Source organism: Marmota flaviventris, chromosome 1, assembly GCF_047511675.1.
Source record: "Marmota flaviventris isolate mMarFla1 chromosome 1, mMarFla1.hap1, whole genome shotgun sequence".
Lineage (NCBI taxonomy): Eukaryota > Metazoa > Chordata > Mammalia > Rodentia > Sciuridae > Marmota > Marmota flaviventris.
In genome coordinates, this window is record NC_092498.1 from 65,591,269 (window position 1) to 65,611,820 (window position 20,552).

The 20,552-nt window shown below is 33.6% G+C and overlaps 1 protein-coding gene across 1 annotated transcript in view; it reads right to left on the reverse strand.

The window, feature by feature from the left end:
- Sema3e (semaphorin 3E) overlaps positions 1-20,552 on the reverse strand; it is a 256,296-nt gene that overhangs the window by 76,027 nt on the left and 159,717 nt on the right. Inside the window, exons 3-4 of the mRNA XM_071607884.1 lie at positions 14,674-14,733; positions 12,076-12,195 (exon numbers count right to left, since the gene is read on the reverse strand). Coding sequence (XP_071463985.1) covers positions 12,076-12,195; positions 14,674-14,733 — 180 coding nt within the window. The remainder of the gene's footprint in view (positions 1-12,075; positions 12,196-14,673; positions 14,734-20,552) is intronic.

Consider the following 20,552-nt stretch of genomic DNA (forward strand, 5'->3'; position numbering starts at 1 on the left):
TATTTTCCATTTTCTCCTTCATAAAATCCTTCAACAAACCCATTTGTCATATGTCAAAAAGCCTCAAATGGCCAACCGAACATTTTAAATCAAAAGTGACTCAAAACTCCTAAGCTTCAATAAACACATAAAAAGGTGCTCATCTTTCTGAACCAGCAAAGGAAAAAAAATTAAAGCCACAATGTGATACCACTACACACCCATCAAATTCACCAGAGAAATGACAGATGTTACCAAGTACTGCAATGGAGAATACAGTAACTGGAAACATACATGAAATCAGTACAATAACCAGAAAATGGTTTGATAGTATTTACTAAAGCTGAACATATGCATCTTATATGACCCACCAATTTCACTCCAAGCATACACTATGCAAAAATACATAAAATATGATCACCAAATGACAAAGACAAGAACACTCATAGCAGCATAGTAAAAGAACAACAGTTCTAAGCCATCCAAATAACGGGGAAAAGAGTGGGTAAATAAATTGAGGTATATATAAATACAAAGAAACACCACACAGCAACGATGACATATAAACTAGAACTACACACAGCATATATGAACCTCAATATATTATGGAGCAAAAGAAGCTGAACACACAAAAATGCATGCTGTATGAGCCCATTTACATTAATTTCTAAATGCAGTGTACATAATCTATGGTGACAGAAATCAGAATAGTGGTTATTTGAGGGGATAGCAATCGGAAATGGCAAATAGGAATGGCAGGGATTCTGGAATGCTGGTGCTCTATTTCTTAAGCTGGATGCTGGTCACATAGATGTGTACTATGTTTTCAAACTAATCACATGTACATTTCTAATCTGGGCACCTCTATCCATGCATTTTGGAAATTAGCAAAAAACTGTAATTAAAGAATATTTCTGCTCTATGTTTAATTATGTTCTAAAGATGAGTAAAGTTAAAAAAAAGGAATGTCTATTATGCTACTGTCAAACTTTTCCAAGAGTAGGCACAATCTACATAATTGAAAGAAAACAACTGGAGAGGGGGACTTGTAATTTCTATTTTATACATACTTCTAATATGATGATTCTTTTAAAAGAAAAAAAAAGAGCAAAATTTCACACACAAGAAACCTTTTATATATTTTATGATGAAAACCAAGAATTTCTTCATTTGAATTTGTTAGTCATCTTTACATCATAAGAATGTAACAAAGCCATTCATTCATTTTACTCATTCGTTCCTTAGTTACTGATAACTAACTACCAGATAGTAAGCACTTCAGGGCTTTGAGGCAGTGCTTGAGTGACAAATGCCTGTCAGGGCCAGGTGGAGAGGGCACACTGGCAGACCGGCTGGGTGTAAGCGTGTATTGTGCAAGCAGTGGGGTCTGTTAAGCACATGCCTCTGTGTAGGGAATGAGGCAACAACTACTTAGCTCCAACTGATCTTTTCATGTGGGTCCAATGGAAATCACAATTCACTATGTGAAACCAACCAGTTTTTAAATGTACGCTGTTTAAAAGAAAACAAACAAGAAACACTGGCTGGGACAAACAAAGCACATCTGTGTGCTGAATTGGGCATATGGCTTCCAGTTTATAACATCTGATCAAACGAAAGAGATGTGAATGCATGCTGGGCCACAGCCATGAGCAGCTTATTTGCCCTTTAGGTGCCAACCACACAAAGCACCCCACTCATTCTCCTTCTTCTGTTCCTCTATAGCCTCAGGATTGCTGGTTTAAAAATAAATCACTTCATTAAGTACGTTATGGTTTATTCTTACTATGAAGTACTAGGCAGTGATTTAAGTGAATGAAGTAGAGTTCTTAAATCCACATATAGATATAAATGAATGCCCTTGAAATATTTTGAGTGAAAAATCAACAAAATTAAAAATAGAAATGGAGGAGGTGGGCACAGAAGTCAGCACTGGAGCACTTTGGTTTATTATTTTATTGTCTCTTTCCATGTATTCATATTGTTTTTTAAGTGGAAAAGTTCTTATAGCAGAATTCACTGTTCCCTGGGGATTATGCTTACTAGTTCTTTAATTAGTTACAGTTCTGGTTCAGTGTAAGTCTCCCCTGGACCCTCATTCCCCAGTGGCCAACAGGAAAGCTGTTCAGCAACACAAGCAGTGTCACCCCACTTCTCTGTGGGCTTTATCTTTGCTCACAAGCACGTGGTGCTGGAAAGTGAGTTTTCCTGCTAACCCCTCACACATAGAGACTGCGAAAGCGTGAGCTGTATATGATGTCTGTCAAGCAGCCTGTCTGCCTTTCCAGTAGCTCAAATATAATAATTCTCAGATGAAAACTAGGATCTTGTTTTCCTTCACATTACGAAACTATTTAACCAGTTTTCACTAATAAGATTGACGGCAGAGAAAGGCCTGAAGGAACAATCCCTGTATTCTGAGACACTTTTAAAGAACCCTGGGGATTTTAAAAATCACAAAAATAATAGACTGTGAGTTTCTGAAAAAAATGTTAGGCTCACCTTTTGATGCCCCAGGGATTCTATCACTGCCTTTGCTATCAGCTGCACTGAAACATCTTTTGATTTCAAGGGAAAAAAGCAAGAGAAACAATATAAAAAATGACTGAAGTCCCAGTGGATAAGGTGTATAATTTCTTTTAAAATACTGGTTATTATTTAATCTTTTAATCCTAATTAATAAACAGTAAATTTTGATATGATGTGACATGAGATTTCAAGTAGCCTTCTTTATTTAAAAAATGTTCTTCCTTTTTAAAAAGAGCTCTTGATGTATTTTCTTTATTTGATAGCTGCTGTCTTTATGTAAATAATTTATTTTTTCACATTTCATTTTTAATATGTACTATAATATGCAATAAATTCCAATTCTCTCTACTTAAAAAAAAGTATTATTACTAGGTAGTATCCATTTTATTGCTTTTAATTTCCATTACACTTCTAGTCAAAGACATATACATACACATACATATATATACTTGACATACCACTTAGTCTATAGGATGTAAAAAAATTCATAAACTCAGATAAAAACAAAACATAAACCTAACTTCACACTCATTACCTATTAATCACTTATTTGAAATGAGAATATTTAAAAATTACCATAACTTTCAAATCAATAGGGCATTTCTATATATTATCTTCATATAAATGGATCAGGAAATTACAGACCAGAGTGACCATTTACAACATGTAACCAGTATGGTTTATAAAAATGTCTTTCCATAAATTATAATCTGGATTATGGTTATGCAGAGGCTAGTTTAATGTATAAAAATGTTCTGAAAGTAAAAATGCTACCAAATACAAATGCACATTTTCACATATTCATTCTATTCAAATTGTCAATATGACTAGACTTCTACAAATTAAATTTAAATTGTTACCTTTAATTTTTTAGTGATAAATTTGCTAAACAGAAATAAATAGAGGTCTAGCAGAAACTCATTAAAACAACACATTTAAATAAAACAACAGATTTAAATAAATCTTTAGGATTGGTTAATTTAGAAGCAAGAATTGACTTTAAACAAACTGTTAAGATATGCATAATTCTATGTAAAACACAAAGAATATTAAGTACATGGTATATTTTGTAAAACAAAATGCTAATATCAGAAACATAACTCAAATGAGTAACTTCTTAGAACTTTAGAAATTGATACAAGTTTTGACATATTTTTTACTCTGTACCACATAAACAGAAACAATCTATTAAGACACAAACATTAAATACCTGTGAGAAAAAATATCTAATTTAAACACTCATGAATTTGTAACATACTTGTCTCAGTATACTTTGTATACTTGTATTTTCAATATTCATTAAAAACAAGAATTCCAGATTTAAGGAAGCCATGGAAAAATATGCAAATTATACAATCTAAAAGATAACAATTCTGTTATGTTTATGTAGTAACCTCTTACAAATGTTTACAGAGATTATGAAAATCTAGAAAGTATATATTCAGGCTGGGGTTATGGCTCAGTGGTAGAGTGCCTGCCCAGTGTGAGTGAGGCATTGGATTTGATCCTCAGCACCACGATAGATAGATAGATAGATAGATAGATAGATAGATAGATAGAGCTATTGTGTCCATCTCCAACTATAAATAAAATAAAATAAAAAAGTATAAATTTCTAGTCTATAAAGTGCAATTGTGTTCTCCCTTAGCAAGAATTCAGCTTTAGTGTGGTTGTTAAACATATTTTGTAAGAGATGTTTACTTTCCTAGAGGTATTTGTATAACCCTTATGATTTGAAGCTGATGATATCCAAATTTAAACAGCTGAGCTACGAATTTCCACACTAGAGGAAACTTATATCAAAATCATGTGCTGAAAATTATGAAGTTCATTTTTAATTTTCTTTGGTGCAAAGTACATTTGCATGGCTAATTTAGTCTGCATACTTAAAAAGTGATATACATATGCTTTAAAAAATTACACTAAGATAATATACTCCATACTTATAAAATATGGTAGCAGCCTACATTCAAAAGTGTCCTTTAAGGACAATCAAATATTTCCATGTTTGGGCATACAAATTCTTGAGATAATCCATATATTCATCCCTTAATCTGTACTGAATTTGCAAGGAGAAATGCAGGTTTCTTTTAAGAGGAAAGCTATGGGCAGAGTTCAGAAAAGAATTATTTTATTTTATTTTTGAGACAGGATCTTGATAAATTGCCCAGTCTGGCTTCTAACTTGTAATCTTCCTGCCTCAGCCACCCAATTCACTGAGATTACAGGTGTGTGCTAGCTGCCATGCCAGGCAAAAATGACTTCATTATTTTATCTTTTACTCTGTGGTTCTGCCCTTGTCCCCTTCAGAAATGTCTTCTAAATACACTTGTAATACACTTGTATTAACAATCTTCCTTTCATATGTAAAAGATATAAAGAATGTGTATAGAATAGGCAGAGTGCTAATAGCTGACAAGATTCCACTTCCAGGTACAGTTCCTAGTAAAACCCCCTTCCCTTTTGTGTTGGTGGGTGGGACCTGTGAAATGGTTGGAAATTTCTCCCTAGATTATAGTACTGTATGTCATGGAAATGACGATAGTCATTATTAGCACTAAGTCATGTGGACAGAAACATTCTCCTGCTGGCCTTGAAGAAGTATGCCTCCTTGTCATGAAAGGAACTTCACACAAAGAAAATGAGGTGTCTTCTAGAAGCTGAGAGCAGCCTCTGGCTGAGAGCCATCAAGAAAATGGGGGCTTCAGTTCTGCAACTGAAAGGAACCAATTTCGCCAACAACATAAACTTGGAATGTGACCATGAGCTCTGGAAAGATCACAGCCTCGGCAACACCTCTATTCAGCCTTGGGAGACCCTGAGCAGTGGAGTCCACTAAGCAGTGCCTGAATTCCTGCCCCCAGAAACTGTGATAATTAGTGTGTTCTGTTCTAAGTGGCCACATTTTTAGTAATTTGTTATACAACCTAGAAAGCTAATACAAATAGCAAAATGCTAAGAGCACTGCACTAAGTCAATGTGTGCTCAGAGAAACAGGTTGTTAAGTAATGAAAGCCATTTTAATTTTGCAGGAATTCCAAGGTCTTTGCCAATTCTCTAGAAATTTATGTTGTATCCCTAAACCTATGCTTTTTATTGTCTGAACCCTTATATTCACCATGGAATTTCCATTTTCTTTGAGACATGAGTAAAATTAGAGGTAGACATGGCACTTGTATTTTATGGAATATTTTATATTTGTATATCATTTTACTCTTTTAAAAGTATTTTAAGATTTTTGAGACAATAGCAGCAAAGGCATATATTTTATACTCCATAACCCCTCCCTTAAAAACAGTGATCAATTGGGTTTGCAAAATCAAGTCTCACCAGCAACACTTATAGTAAAACTGGTTCTCAAGAGCCCCCAAATATGAGTGTGTACAAATGAATTTCTGATAGCTATAAACCACATAGTATCTCTCAGAAAGATGCACAGGGAAGCAACCAGGTTTTGTCGACCTGAGAAGACTCAAATTTCCAAATGCAGACCGATAGCGAAGTGTTGGTTTAGAGTAGAAGCTGAAAGTCGTAGGTTCAATATTGAGGTAACTACAAGGGGTTTGTGGGAAGAATGAAATTCAGTGAACCCTCAAAATCAACAGGCCCACATCCCTTCCAAAAATAAAATTCTGGAAGTAGAAAACAAACTAAGAAAGGTATAAAGAGAGTCAAGAAAAAAGCAACATCCAGATTAAAAAGGAGGAAGTCATAGCCAATACTTGCCAAAACTAAACAGAACTATAAGCTCTAGAACCTGAAGCTAGATATCTATTCTGACTCACACTTCCTTCCCAAAGTTAGTTAAGTCAATTTTATGTAAAAGTGTCTAATAGGAAAAGGAGCCTAGTTGAATCCAATAGGATGTTACAAGAGAAAATGAATAAGGATCATATTAACAATACCAGAGGCACTGAAAGCTCATCAAAAGACATGGCAGAAAACTGAGAACTGAAGTATTTCAACAGACGCTAAAATACATTAAGAAAATGATAACAGAATAAAAGATCAACACAGCTTAAAGTTAGGAACACTAAGAGATGACATATTAGAACTTGTAAAAACTTTGAAATAGAAAGAAAAAAAATATATTGAAAAGGAAGCCTAAACTAGGAGGGGTATAAAAGCAAAAACAAACAAGATATAATACCTTATGAGGGAAAAATAAATAAATAAAAGTAAAACATAAAAGAAATTATTTTATCCAGATGTTAGCTACCATGTGATATTCCATTTTTAAAAATCATATAATGATCATGTTTACAGTCTGTGTACTTCTTGTATTTTTATTATTTATTAATAAAAAAGTTAAAATAATGAAAAAAAGAGATAAAAGTGATCCGCGAGAAAGTTGGCTGTAATCCTTTATTTTAGAACATTGTGGTCTGCATTCACATTTATTGAACTCCTCTCCTAAATGCCTCCAAGTCTGTCTTGGTCCAGCAGAATTAAATTTGAAGTAAGACTTCAATCTCAGGCAATTGCCTCCTCATTCTGCATTACATTGCTCTTCTGTTTTCCTGCAAACCCTCCTAGACACGCCTTACTAACCTTTGTGGGTTTTTTCTCCTTTACCAGCCTCTCAAATATTGGTATTCCCAGGCTCTACATTTCTATTTTCTCTTTTTTTACTCATATTCTCCTTTTAAGCATGATGTTATGCCTGAAGATTTTAGCTTTCACACACAGATGTACATGCACATACACACAGGTGCACACAGTAAATTATCAAATATGCACTTACAGTTCAGGCCTCTGTCCTGAAAAATAGCATTTTATATCCAACTGTCAACAAAATTTCTCCATTGAATATCCTATGGTTCTTCTCCCTGGAAAATATGCTCTCCACCCAGCCCTCCTTATCTCCAGTAAGGTAAGCAATCTTACCTTCTCATTTGATAAATAAGTTTTCTTTGTCATAGTAATACAATTTTTCACCACTCTTGAAACTTCCCCATATTTCTTTTTCTTAATTATTTTATTTCTTAATACAATAGACAATATTACTGTGGTTATTCGGTTACTTCTTCATCTCCTGTCTTATTATCTATCACCTTGACTAAACTGCCCTCTCTGTACCACTGATGATAATGCCTTAAAACTATTTTCCTTTCACAAGTGTGATTCTGAATTCATGCTAACTTGATTTTAACACATCTCCGTCTGCTCATTCTCTGTTTACATTGATATCAGATATTCTACCGGCACCTAAATAATGGAATTTTCCAAGTTATTTTGAGAAAGTGAGCAGGAGGAAAAAGAAAGTGAGAGGAGGAATAAGACAGAGGAGACAGATTTCCTCAGAAGAGACCATCACCCCTACCCACAGATTTCAAAAACTCAATGCATTCTGATAACAACCTTTCCTAACTCCCGACTTAATCTTTCAAATAACTGGAAATTAAAAAGTTAAAACTGAGTAATATGAAGCATTGTTATGTTCTCATAAAAACCTACTCTGTTTACACAGCTCCCTCTTGCTGTTAAAGGTTGCATCTCTTACCAATTAACATGAAATAAGATTTGAATTTAATTCCCTTTCATCTGCAATATGTGATAAAATGCTGTGTATAATTTCGCTTGATAAGCAGCTTCTCCTTCAGTTCCATGCTTCCTTTTCTTTGCTATTGCAAAGACAATGTTCAGTACCCTCATATTCTCTAATAGAGACTCTTATAATAGCCTTCTTGAATTTCTGCCTTTCATCTTTCTCTGCTTGAATCAATCCAAATATTATTAATGTCATGTCAATCAAGTACTCTGTTCAAAACTTGTTCAAGTTCTCCACACTGTCTTTAGAAATAACTTTCAAATACCACTGTCTAGTATTACAATCCTCCACCAATTTGTCCCAGATTTATCTCCCACTGTTCTCTAAGCAACTAGACAAATATCTGCAGGCCCATCCATAGATGATTGCCTCTGAGCTTTTTAATCAAAGTATTTTCCTTGCCTATAATGATTTGTAATGTTTCATTCCCTCATGTAAAATGACATCAAGCCTCCAAATGGTGTTTTGGGAATAAATCTTTTAACTGCTCTTATTGTATGGTCACAAATTCCTTTTATGACATAAAGGTAACATCTGTCAAAATATATTATATTTGATATTTATATAATTATATTATAAATTATCTTGATCACATTTAAATATTTGAATATTGTTTAAAAATATTCAATCATATTAAAAGATTCTGATGACTCAACTATTTCACTTATATTAAATACTTAGGTAAGTATATGAGACAAAATATTCAATATCATGCATGTGTCAGTTCTGCTAATGGTAATGCACCTTGTATGGACTAACTTTTCCATAGACAGTGACAAACTATGTTTTTTAAAGAAGTTTAAAACCAACTATTTGAAGGTGCTTGAGTTTAGTTAAGAACAGACTGGACAGTAGTTCAGTTGAGGATATTCTGTCATTTATGTGGCAAGAACTCACATAGAAAGTACAGATTTATCAGTAGAAAGCTACAGATTTATCAGCTTTTAGAGTCACAGATCCAAGACATAACGTATATGATCAGTGAAAAATAAGGGGATATATTTAGAAACTAAAGTAGGCACCTTGAAACCTGTGTATAAAGTATCTCCCAAATCATTGATAGATGCCTGAACTACAGATGGAAACAGACCATAAAAGTTGTGACTGGAAAATTGAGAAAACTGGCATCTTCCCATTGCAAGGGAAGTCCAGTCGAGTCCAGTCAAATATGGAGCTTCTAGAACAAAAATTAACCCTCTTAAAAATATAACAGAATCCTGAAAACATATAATCTATAATATCAAGTATACAATGAAAATTACTATATGTGCAAAGAAACACAAAAAATCATAGTTGAGAGAAAAAAGAAAAACTAAACTGATCTTAAATGATCAGAAAGTAGAATTAGCATACAAGGACTTTAAAAGTCCTATACAAAACATATTGAAGAACTTTAAGGAAAATAGAATCATAATGAACAAAAATATGATGAAGTATAAAAATGAAAACTACAAAAAATGAAAGTTCTGGAACAGAAAAGTATAATGTGTGTATGGAACATTAATGAGTTTAACTTTACAGCATATTGGAGATATAAGCACAGAAAAAAAATAGAAATGAATTATCTGTGGGACAATGCCTAGAAAACTAACAAATATGTATGTACATATTCAATATATGTACATATTCAATATGCATATTGAATATATATATAAACGTGTGTGTGTATATATATACACATACACATATATATATATGCTCTCCATACACACACACACATATGTGTGTGTGTATGTGTGTGTATGTGTATATGGAGAGCAAAGAGTGAGTGAATAAAGCAGAAAGTTATTTAAAGAAATAATGGATGAAAACTTATAAAACATGAACTTATGCATTCAAGAACATTGGTAGCCTAAAAATTATACAATTTCCCCTACCACCTCTACATACAAAATCACACTATAGAAAAACTGATGAAAAACAAAATTTGAAAGACAAAATAATTATAAATAGGATAACATCAATATGAATGATACATTAATTTACGTTTGAAACAAGGTTAAAATACAATAAAACATTTTTAAAAGGTTAAAAGAAAAAATATAACTATTAAGCCAGAGTTCTATATCCAGAGAAAATATTCTTTAAAAATAAAGATCTTTCACAAAAATGAAAACTGAAAGAATTGTTGTTAGCAGTTCTACGCCACACCATGTATACATTCTAACTTTGTACATTTGTATATATACTTGGATATAATCTGATCTTGCACTAACCTGATTTGCCTTCTGCGTCTCCTTCAAAATTTCTCCTATTATATTCTTTGCATTTCTTTAAAATACACTGTGATGCATTTATGTGTGCTACTGAACTTTAATCATGTAGGGCAGCAAGTTAACATTTAAAATATCTTAATTAAAAATCCTCCCTATAAGGATAGATAACAGCTGAAATACCTCAATTAGTGGCACTCTCCAAAGGCAGCTATTAAGTACTTTGATATGACTAATTATATTTGTACCTGAGCACTAACTAGCATAAGAAATTTCAGAAATAATTTTTAGTGGTATAATGAATGGTGTTTTCTCTATATGTTTATTATAAATATATTCTATAGTCACTGCTGCCTCTTCATAAATGGAGTATGTGTATCAAGAGCTATTTGTCTATAGAATATCTAGAGCACTATTTTATCTGTGCCCATCTTAATGTAGGATTATGATTCTAACTAAAAAGAAAAATAACGATTCCTGAGAGTGAAATACTGTTTCATATACTTCAGGGTAAAATGGTCATTGCAATGCTTCAAAGGGTAAAAATGAGTAAGAGCAAAGACTTCACCCAACTTGTAGAAACAGACTCCATGACTAGTCTTTGAGCCTGCTTGTGAGTAAATGTTACATGAGTGGTCAAAGTCGGTTGAAATTTACTTTCATTCCCATTTCATACCATATCACCTAGTGTTAGGGACTCAGGGAAAAAAAATGTACATCTTTCTCCCACTAACATATATCTTAAGTCAGCTTGAAATCCTGCCCTCTTCTCTCCTCCCCAACTCACCTGTCTAGGAAAAAGTAGTTACAGAATCAACAAATCTTTGCATGTCATTTGTAAAATACTAATGTAAAATTTATTTATATAAATTATATGTGTGAATGTTTGTGTGTATCTGTTATGGTTTAGATATGGGGTGTTCTCCAAAAGCTTGTGTATGTATGATACAATGAAAGGACATTCAGAGGCAAATTATTAAATTATGAGGTATGTCACCTAGTCAGTAGATCAATCCACTGATATGGATTAACAATGGGGTAACTATAGCAGATAGGGTGGCTGGAGGAATAGATCACTGAGGGTATTTGGGGCATTTATATTTTGGCCTTTGTGAGCAAATCTCTCTCTCTCTCTCTCTCTCTCTCTCTCTCTCTCTCCTTCCTGGTTGCCATGATCTAAGCTGCTTTCTTCCACCACACACACGTCCATGATGGTCTACCTCACCTTGGAGTCAGTGACTGTGGACTGAATCTCTGAAACCATGAGCTAAAATAAAGTTTTCCTCCTTTAAATTCTTCTTTTCAAGACTTGATCATGGCAATGCAGAAGCTAATTAAAACAGTACATATATCTGTATTTATCTCTATTTATATATACACACATATATTCCAGTTTCATGGATAAGCTAATAAAAATACACATAAGAACACAATAGAGGGCTGGGGTAGCGGCTCAGTGGTAGAGCACTCGCCTATCATGTGGAAGGCACTGGGTTCAATCCTCAGCACCACATAAAAATAAATAAAATAAAGGTGTTGTGTCCAACTACAACTAAAAAATAAATATTAAAAAATGTTAAAAATCGTTCAGTAAATGAATATGACAAGAATTAATCAGGTCACAGGTTTATAGATGATATAGGTTTTAAAGGTCCAGAGATCATTTCTCTGTCTGGAGCAAACCAAGTCAGTACATTTTTACTGTTTCTATCTTTCTTGGGAAGAACTACTACAATTTTTGTTTTAAATTGAAGTTATTTTAAGTATCACTTTTATTGATGGCAGTGAATGAAACTATCTTACCTCCAAATGGTATCCAACTCTGATGAAGGCACAAAGTGGGTCAAAAGCTCCAGTACCACAGGTCAGAAGGTGCGTCCTATTATAATGATGTAAAACCCGAACATAATTTGCACATTCATTCTAAAGTGGAATCAAAATGAAATAAATTGATTAGTGTAATAGAAATGTTTAGCCATTTTTTTTAATTTTTATTTTCCCTAGTCCTTTATTCCACCTCCTATTTCACCATAAGTTGCCTTCAGTGGATGGTCAAAGGAAGCAGATAAGAAAAAGATAAAGGAAGAAACCAAGGTGACACACATTTTAGCAGAGAAGTGTGAATTCCATTTTACAATGAGAACAAAGCATTTTTCATGTATTCTAGATCATGAATGAGTATTTTTTAAAATGCACTGCTTAGATATGTATTCAGGCATAAAAATTTGCATGGCAATATGTTCCTCTATGTAATTAAGTTATTCTCAATGCTATTATTTTTAAGTATACCATAAACAATGAATCAACACAAGGTTAAAAAACAAATAATTAGAGACGGCTTCATTATTCAGAGAGAAATATATACAGACTGTAGGGCATTTCAGAATTTTGATATCTGGGAAAATATAACTTATACCCTCAAATCCACGTATTCATATAAAGCATTTCTAAGAGAATTTTCAAGTAAATAGAAGACTAACCAACAGAAATAACATCTCACTTTTAAGGTTATCTCCTAAGATTACTATTGCTGTGAGATTATAATCCAAGTTTCAACAAGTTTTTTCTATTAAGGATCAGGCTGTAAACATTTCCTTTGGTGGGCCTTCTGACCTCTGTTGCGAATACATGCAGCTATAGCATGAAAGCAGCAAAACAAAAATGCACATGTGTGTCAATGCTCCTAATAAAACTCAGAAATACCAACTACAGGCTGTATTTGGTCCAGAAGCTTCAGTTTTGTAACACTGGTTTTAAATGTAAGCTTCTTGAGAACAGAAACCTTATTTTACATATCATTGCATTTCCCAGTAAATCAAACACAGTATCTAGTATACAATATGTGCTTGAATACACTTTAATACATTAGTTACTAGTGGAGTTTTATGACTAAGATGTTGAGTGAAAAAAATGTTTAGAATTGTTTCAAAACCAACTGGCTAATTAATTCAAATACCCTGTTGGAAAATTAGGTATTATTATTTCATTAAAAATAAATTATGAGAGGCTGAGGCAGGAGGATTAAGAGTTCAAAGCCAGCCTCAGCACAAGCGAGGTTCTAAGCAACTCAGTGAGACCCTGTCTTTAAATAAAATACAAAATAGGGCTGGGGATGTGACTCAGTGGTCAAGTGTCCCTGAGTTTAACCCCCAGTACCAAAAGAAATAATTAAATAAATACATAAATTATGAAAGAAGTAGTAAACTCTTTGAATGGCAAATATTACTTTGATAATCATTATATACAATCATCATTTGTGTGTGTGTGTGTGTGTGTGTGTTTCTAGAGATTGAACCCAGGGCCTTGTGCATGCAAGACAAGCACTCTACCAACTGAGCTATATTCCAAGCCCACTGTGGTTATCATTAAATGTAATATTTTGTAAGGACAGATTGTGATTTCAACACTTGAATGTCTCATATAACAATATTAGGATGGAAAGACAAGAAGATCTATTTTACCATAAGAGATCCATATGACATAATATCCTTTAAAAGAATAAGGAACTGAATTAATTATCCAGGGCACAGATATATTTATTTAATTTCCCACTCTTAACAACATTTTATTCTGTGGGTAAGCCATATTAGTGATAGAATCTAGTCTTTCAGGCAAGAGGAAAATATTCTATCCTGAGATTTCTGTAAGTACTTGCTTCTCTTCTGTTGACACTGTCACCTCTTAAAGAGTGAACCAATTAGGACGCATTTTGGCTCAGTTGAGCTTAGATTGACATGGCCTAGGAGTATGTTCAATTAGTCAGCATCATGCTGTGGGCTAAGGCTGCAAGAATGTGTTGACTCAGTCCTTGGCTATGACCCAGTTGCTACAGAGAATTAGAAATTGAAGTAATATGTGTTAGTCATTTACATGGCATTTTCTTTTCCTAGTAAGGATGAATTTACTTTCAGAGAGAAATATGCAGGCCTTCCTCCCAGATGAGCATTACATTACATCAATCACCCCCTCCTAACACCTGAGGCCTTTTGTTGCCATGTGTCAGGAAAGACATTGTAAACAGCATTTCCCTTTCCACAGGGCTGGGGTAGTGGCTCAAAGGTAGAGTGCTTACCTAGCACATGTGAGGAACTGGGTTTGATCCTCAGCACCGAATAAAAATAAATAAATAAACTCACTGTGTCCATCTTAAAATAAATAAATAAATAAATAAAATAAAAGTTCAGATCCGGATGGCAGCTCAGTTTCTTTAAACTCTATATTGAAATTATCTTTTATATAATTGTAAGTTTACTGTATGTATGTATTTATATTTTCCTGCATGAACTACATTGCATCTGTATTTTTCAAGACCAAATAAAAGTTAAATGATTCAGTCCTTCCTTTGGGCTTGATCAGGAATATAATTGACAATTTGTGTAATTTACAATGAATAATACTTACTGCATCTTTTCCTTTCATTATGCATTCTTCTATTTTTACTGCTGTAGTAGGCCAGTGTATCTGAAAGAGAAGATAATTTACTATTATGGTATCTAAATATAAAAATAAACTACACTGAAAAACCATTTCATTTTCTTCTACAATTCAATATGTTTCTATTTTCCTCTGTTTTCTCAGAAGATAAAATGAGATTTTATCATCTTCACATAATTATTTGCATAATAAGAAACTTATCTATGAGCTTTTACTTCATCCTACCCTCTCTTCCCTCCCCACCAACACACACATACCATAAACTTTTCAAAGCCTCAGACCTGTAAGTCTGGTCACCCTTCAACCAGCCCTTCCCTGTGTTTAACCTGTCAAAACTTCTGCTTTCCAGTCTTTCTCCTGTACCCTCCTGCATTTTTACTATGTAGCACAGAAACTATTGTGTAATGAACTCTCAGTAATCCTTGCTGCACGAAAGGATTGAAAGTGACTCTTTAAATACTAATTTATAACGCATCACCCGCTGATATACCACACTACATCTTTGATTCTTATTTAAAACACCATTTATCAGTTTCCAACTGGATTTCAGAAAATTTTCATTTCAAGTTTGTTGGCTTCCTTCTTAAAGAGAAAATGTATCAAATCTGTCTTTTTCTTCTCCACCAATAGCTAGCAATCTGCTGAGATCACAAGCAGAAATCCATTAGAACTTATTAGACAGATTTCTGTGATATTTATCTTTAAAGAAATAATTTTCTTTGTTATTTTCTTTTCTCAGACTCCTTTTCCCCTCTTTTTGCTTAAACTATAGAATCAATCATTCTATATGCCAGACATTGTGCTAATAATTTTCTTTTTGTATTTTGCTTTATAAATGTCTGTGCAGAGGTTTGTTATAGTACTCAATTCATGGCTCACTATCATCATTGGTCTTGAAAGGCCTCTTTCTTATTTTAACTGTTTATTTCTGTCTCTTTCAACCGTCTCCATTCTACTTACATCCCTCCTCCAGGAGACAAATGTTGTATCTTCCTACTGGGTATATTTTTATTTGTTTGCATACATTTTTATAAGGATATACTATTGCTTTTGTGCATAAGTTTCTATTTTATGTAAATGGCATTGAATTTTATATCTTATCTTTACTCATCTTCTTCACTAAGAACTATGTTTCAAAGACCACTTGATAGGTTTCTGTACCCAGGTGGTCTGTTGTTTCTGATTGTTTTGTAATGACCAGGGATGTATCTCACTCATTTTCTTATCTACTCTCCCAGGGATGAATGCCCAGATGGCCTCCAACTCTCTACCACATCAACAATTTACCTATTTGCAAATGCTTCCTTGGGATCTGTTTAAGAATATCATTAGTATGTATAACCAGGAGAGAAATTACTGAGTTATTGGGTAAGCATGCATTGATCTGCGAATGTAGTGTCAGAATGCTCTCCAGAATGGCAGCATGTCTATACCAGCAATCCAATATCCCCCATCCTCACTTGGCATTATCAACTGTCTAGTATTTTGTGCTAAGCATTTTAAATACAATATCTAATATAATCATTATCAAATGTATCAAAGAGATGGTATTATCTAGGAAGCTTCATTTTTAAAAAAGCCTATTATTCCATGCAATCTAATGAAACCATAGATGTATAGGTGGAAACCAAGGATTCTGATCCATTTGAGTAACTGTAGCAACTGGTAGGTTCCCAGACATCTCTCCTACCTTGAGAACTTAAGCCTCCTAGCTAATAGTTTATCTCCACATGTGCTAGGTCAATCTCCCTGTCCCACCAAAATGAAATACTCAGTCTGCCTCCTTTCTTGTGTTCACCTCAGAATTCCATGGGAGCAAACCTAATGTGTCATTTTTGTGGACTCTGCTGGTCAGATCATGATGGACTTTATCTTTGAAGGATTCTGATTCTCAACAGAACACAATAGGTCTTGTTTGGGATTTTTTGTTTGATTTTCATTATTTCCAATAAAGCAGGGCTAGATCACAATTTCTTTGGTTCCCTCACCTTTTTGCAGGCGATCACCTTTATGCTGTCAAGTTATCATTATGGTGAAAGGAGTAGAAATGCTAAGTAGCATGGACCTCTCAAATTATTATTCATATTTTTACATACATCTTCTTCCTCCTTAGGAAGCTTAAGAATCTTTAGGAGTCTTTGTTAAGAAGGATTCAGGTAGAGCCTATTACTACACAATGTTTATTATTGATAGACTCTACTTCTAGCCCTCACTGGTAGGCCAGATTTTTTTCCATCTTTGGCAGTTTGTTCCCTTAAGTTCTCGTAAGTGTTCTCTCCCTATACCCATTATCATCCCATTCTGTGCTCTGTCAGCATGGGAAAATGTTCTGGTTATCAAACTAAATATTGTTGCTGAATGAAGTTCATTTTTATTTAATGAGCAAGCTATTTTCAGGGTCCAACATTCAAAAAGGAGAAATCCTGTGTGTAAATCCAGATCTTTGGTTTCTCTTTACAAATTTTAAAGACAAGCCACACTGGGTATATGCATGCTTGTGAGATAGTGTTCCACTGGAATTAACATCTGAACTCTTCTTTCAATGGGTCATGTACTCCCTGACTGGCTTCAGGTTTTTTTTTTTTTTTAATTATTATTATGCAACTCATACCTGTAAACATTTTAGGTTTTGAAATTTGATGTTTATGTTTGAATCTCAAATATGTTCAAAATTTAAGGGTTTTGTTTGTTTTTTTAGCCATGCCCCATGAAACATCAGATAAGACATTATCCAGAAATGGAAGAGGTTCATCACTTACCAACAAATACAAGTGCTGCCACATGAGTACCAATGGGAATATCTAGTGGCAATTTATTATAATAATTGTTATATGATTTAGATTTTTTAATCATAGCAATAAGCACTCTGTGGTTTGGATCATAGGTATAAAGTGTTCTTAGGTATTCTGATGTTCTTGTTAGTGCACTGAGTCCCAAAGAGCTTTCTGCTAATGATGTTCAGCATCAGTTGCTCTTTAGCTTTCATAGTATAGCATGTAACTTTTAAGTGAAAGCATATGCATTTTTGTATGTTGCCACACAGGAACAAATACAAAAGATAAAAACAGGGATATAAAATAAACACTATTTTTAAAGAAACCTAAAAATAAAACTCCTAAAGTATATGTTCTTAATTTTATAAGTGAATCCCTCAATGGATCATATATGATTTAGGAAAAATATCATATTAATATATCAATGTCAGTTTAGGTCACAGCTTTGCCTGAACCTGAGGAGAGTATGGATAGTGGAAATGAAAGCTACAGATACTTTAGACTTTACCTGACCTACTATTTTGGGGGGAAAAATGATTGCTCTGGGGGTTAGATTTTTCTCAGAGATTTCTAAGATCCATTCAACGTTGAGATTCAATTTGATTTGGGAATTATGATTTTATTATAGATGCATAAATTATTCAAATGGATATTTAAGAATATGTACATGTATATATAGACTTTACATATAAAACAAAATGTAAATTCATTTTAGGATCATCTGCTACTGGAAAGATTTTCATTATTTATTTACTATCAACATGAATGCATTAGAGAATACCTCATCCATAATTAAGAATAATACATTATTTTTTTAATATACTTATGTCAACAGGGATCTTGTTTTTAAATTATTAGCATAACTTCTTATTCATTTTTTCATTATTTAAAATGATGACTTCTTTAAACTCTATTTCTAGGCCATGATATCCTATATATTTTTAAAAACAATATATTTATGTTGAGTTGTAGTTGGACAAAATACCTTTATTTTATTTATTGTTATGTGGTAATGAGGATCAAACCCAGGGCCTCTTACATGCTAGGAGAGCGCTAGACTGCTGAGTCAAAACCCCAGCCCAATATCCTATATAGTCTTTAGATGTGGATGGACCTTTATTTTATTCATTTATTTATATGTGGTACTGAGAATTAAACCCAGTGCCTCACACATGCTAGGCAAGCGCTCTACCACTGAGCCCCAGCCCCAGCCCCATCCTATACATTCTTAAACCACAGTTTCATAAAGATTATTGTCAGGTAAACTACAGTATTTCTGTGCATCTTTTGACAGCTTTTAGTCCAGACTATTTGAAAAGTAGCTCAGTGAATTTTTCTGACATGTGCAAGGACCTGGGTTCTATCCCCAGGACCACAAAATGAAAGAACAAATGAATGAATGAGTAAATAAATTAATAATCAAACAAAATGGAAATGAGAATCTCTTTCCAGGGGAAATGGAAGATTTATTTTTTGACCAAGATATTAGATAATGTCTCTCTCTGGTGTCAAAGGATGGACACATTTGCTAATAGCTCCCTTATAAGACTCAGGTTTTTCTAAGCTTTAGGTTCCTCAAATATAACACTTATCCACCGTGTGTGCAGTCTTCTGAGGCTGCTATGCATCACCCCCTGTGGGACTTAGGGGCAAGGAAACTGATGGAAACATGAAGCTCTTGCAGCCTGCTGTGCCTGGGTAATAGAGTCCTTTGTCTCTGACCCAGGAGTCTAATGTTTTCTGACAGAATCTAGGAAACTGTGACAGGCTAACTTATCTTGAATATGAGGTAAAATTTCAGACCCTTCACAGTTTTGACACAAACAAAAGATAATATACTATGTGATGATGAAGAAAATAAATGGCTTTTCTAAAATTGTCAGAATACACATTGTTCCTAGCAGCAAACCTGATAATGGCAACTGCTCTAAGAATGACAAAACTATTCTTTCAGGCACATTTACCAAGTTTTCCACAGCAAAAACCTTTCCTGATATCTTTTCAACAGATATTTCTCCCTCCTTTGATCCCCCATAGTGTTCTTATTTTCTCTAAGCTAGAATGATTTGTGTATTAATTTTAGCTCTCTTATTACACTATAAATTACAGACAGCAAGGCAGTTACTTATTTCCATATGCCTACCAAGGCCTATCAGAACAATGCTTTAAACATAGTCTCTGCTTAGTGTCTGCTAATTGACATGTATCAATCGACACACTTGTATCACAATAAACTTTGAGAGAGAAGATTCATTGACATGAAAATGTTGTTAACAAGTGGAAAGGAAATGCTATAGGATGTTGGTAATAATCTAAGCTTTTAAAGATAGGTAGGATCACTGGAGGTAGATAAAAGGATACTGACGTGATCATTATGGGTAAATGGAAGGGAGAGAGGGAAATGAGTACATGATGAATACTCTTCACAGCAAAATCCAATACATGGTAAACTTTACTAAAATTTTATTGTTGTTTGGTTTGGGGTTTTTTTGTTCTTGTTTTTTACCAGACTTTCAACAGCTTAGGACTACAGCCAAATGTTAACTCAGGTGACAAAATATGACATAGAAAGACTTCAGGGGAAATGGAAATTTATCTTTTAAAAGCCATGGTGTATAAATGTTCTTCCAAGCTAGTAAGGAAAATTATTTTCTTCATTTGTTTTGGCAGTCAGGATGTCTTTTGGTTCTGCTCCAGAGTTTAGCATCTACAAAAACCCATAAAATTAAGCTATTTGTTCTGCACAAATCATTTTTAAAGGCAGTTAAACAACAGGGTGTAATGTTATTTCCAAATTATCTGTACCAAAAAAGTACAAAAAGCAAAAGGTTAAGTACACACCATTTCATCACAATGCCCTACAATATAATTTAGTCATTCCACTGCACATTAACAGGCCATTTACTATTCTTGCATATTTCAAAGGAGAAAAAATAAGATAAAATATAAATTAAATTACAAAGTAATTTTTCTGACTCCCTGTTGAGTTTAATAATTATATAAGGATTACGGATTTAACAGCTTATTGTTACAGGATATTATAACAGAGATTTAGGGTAACAAAAACAAATT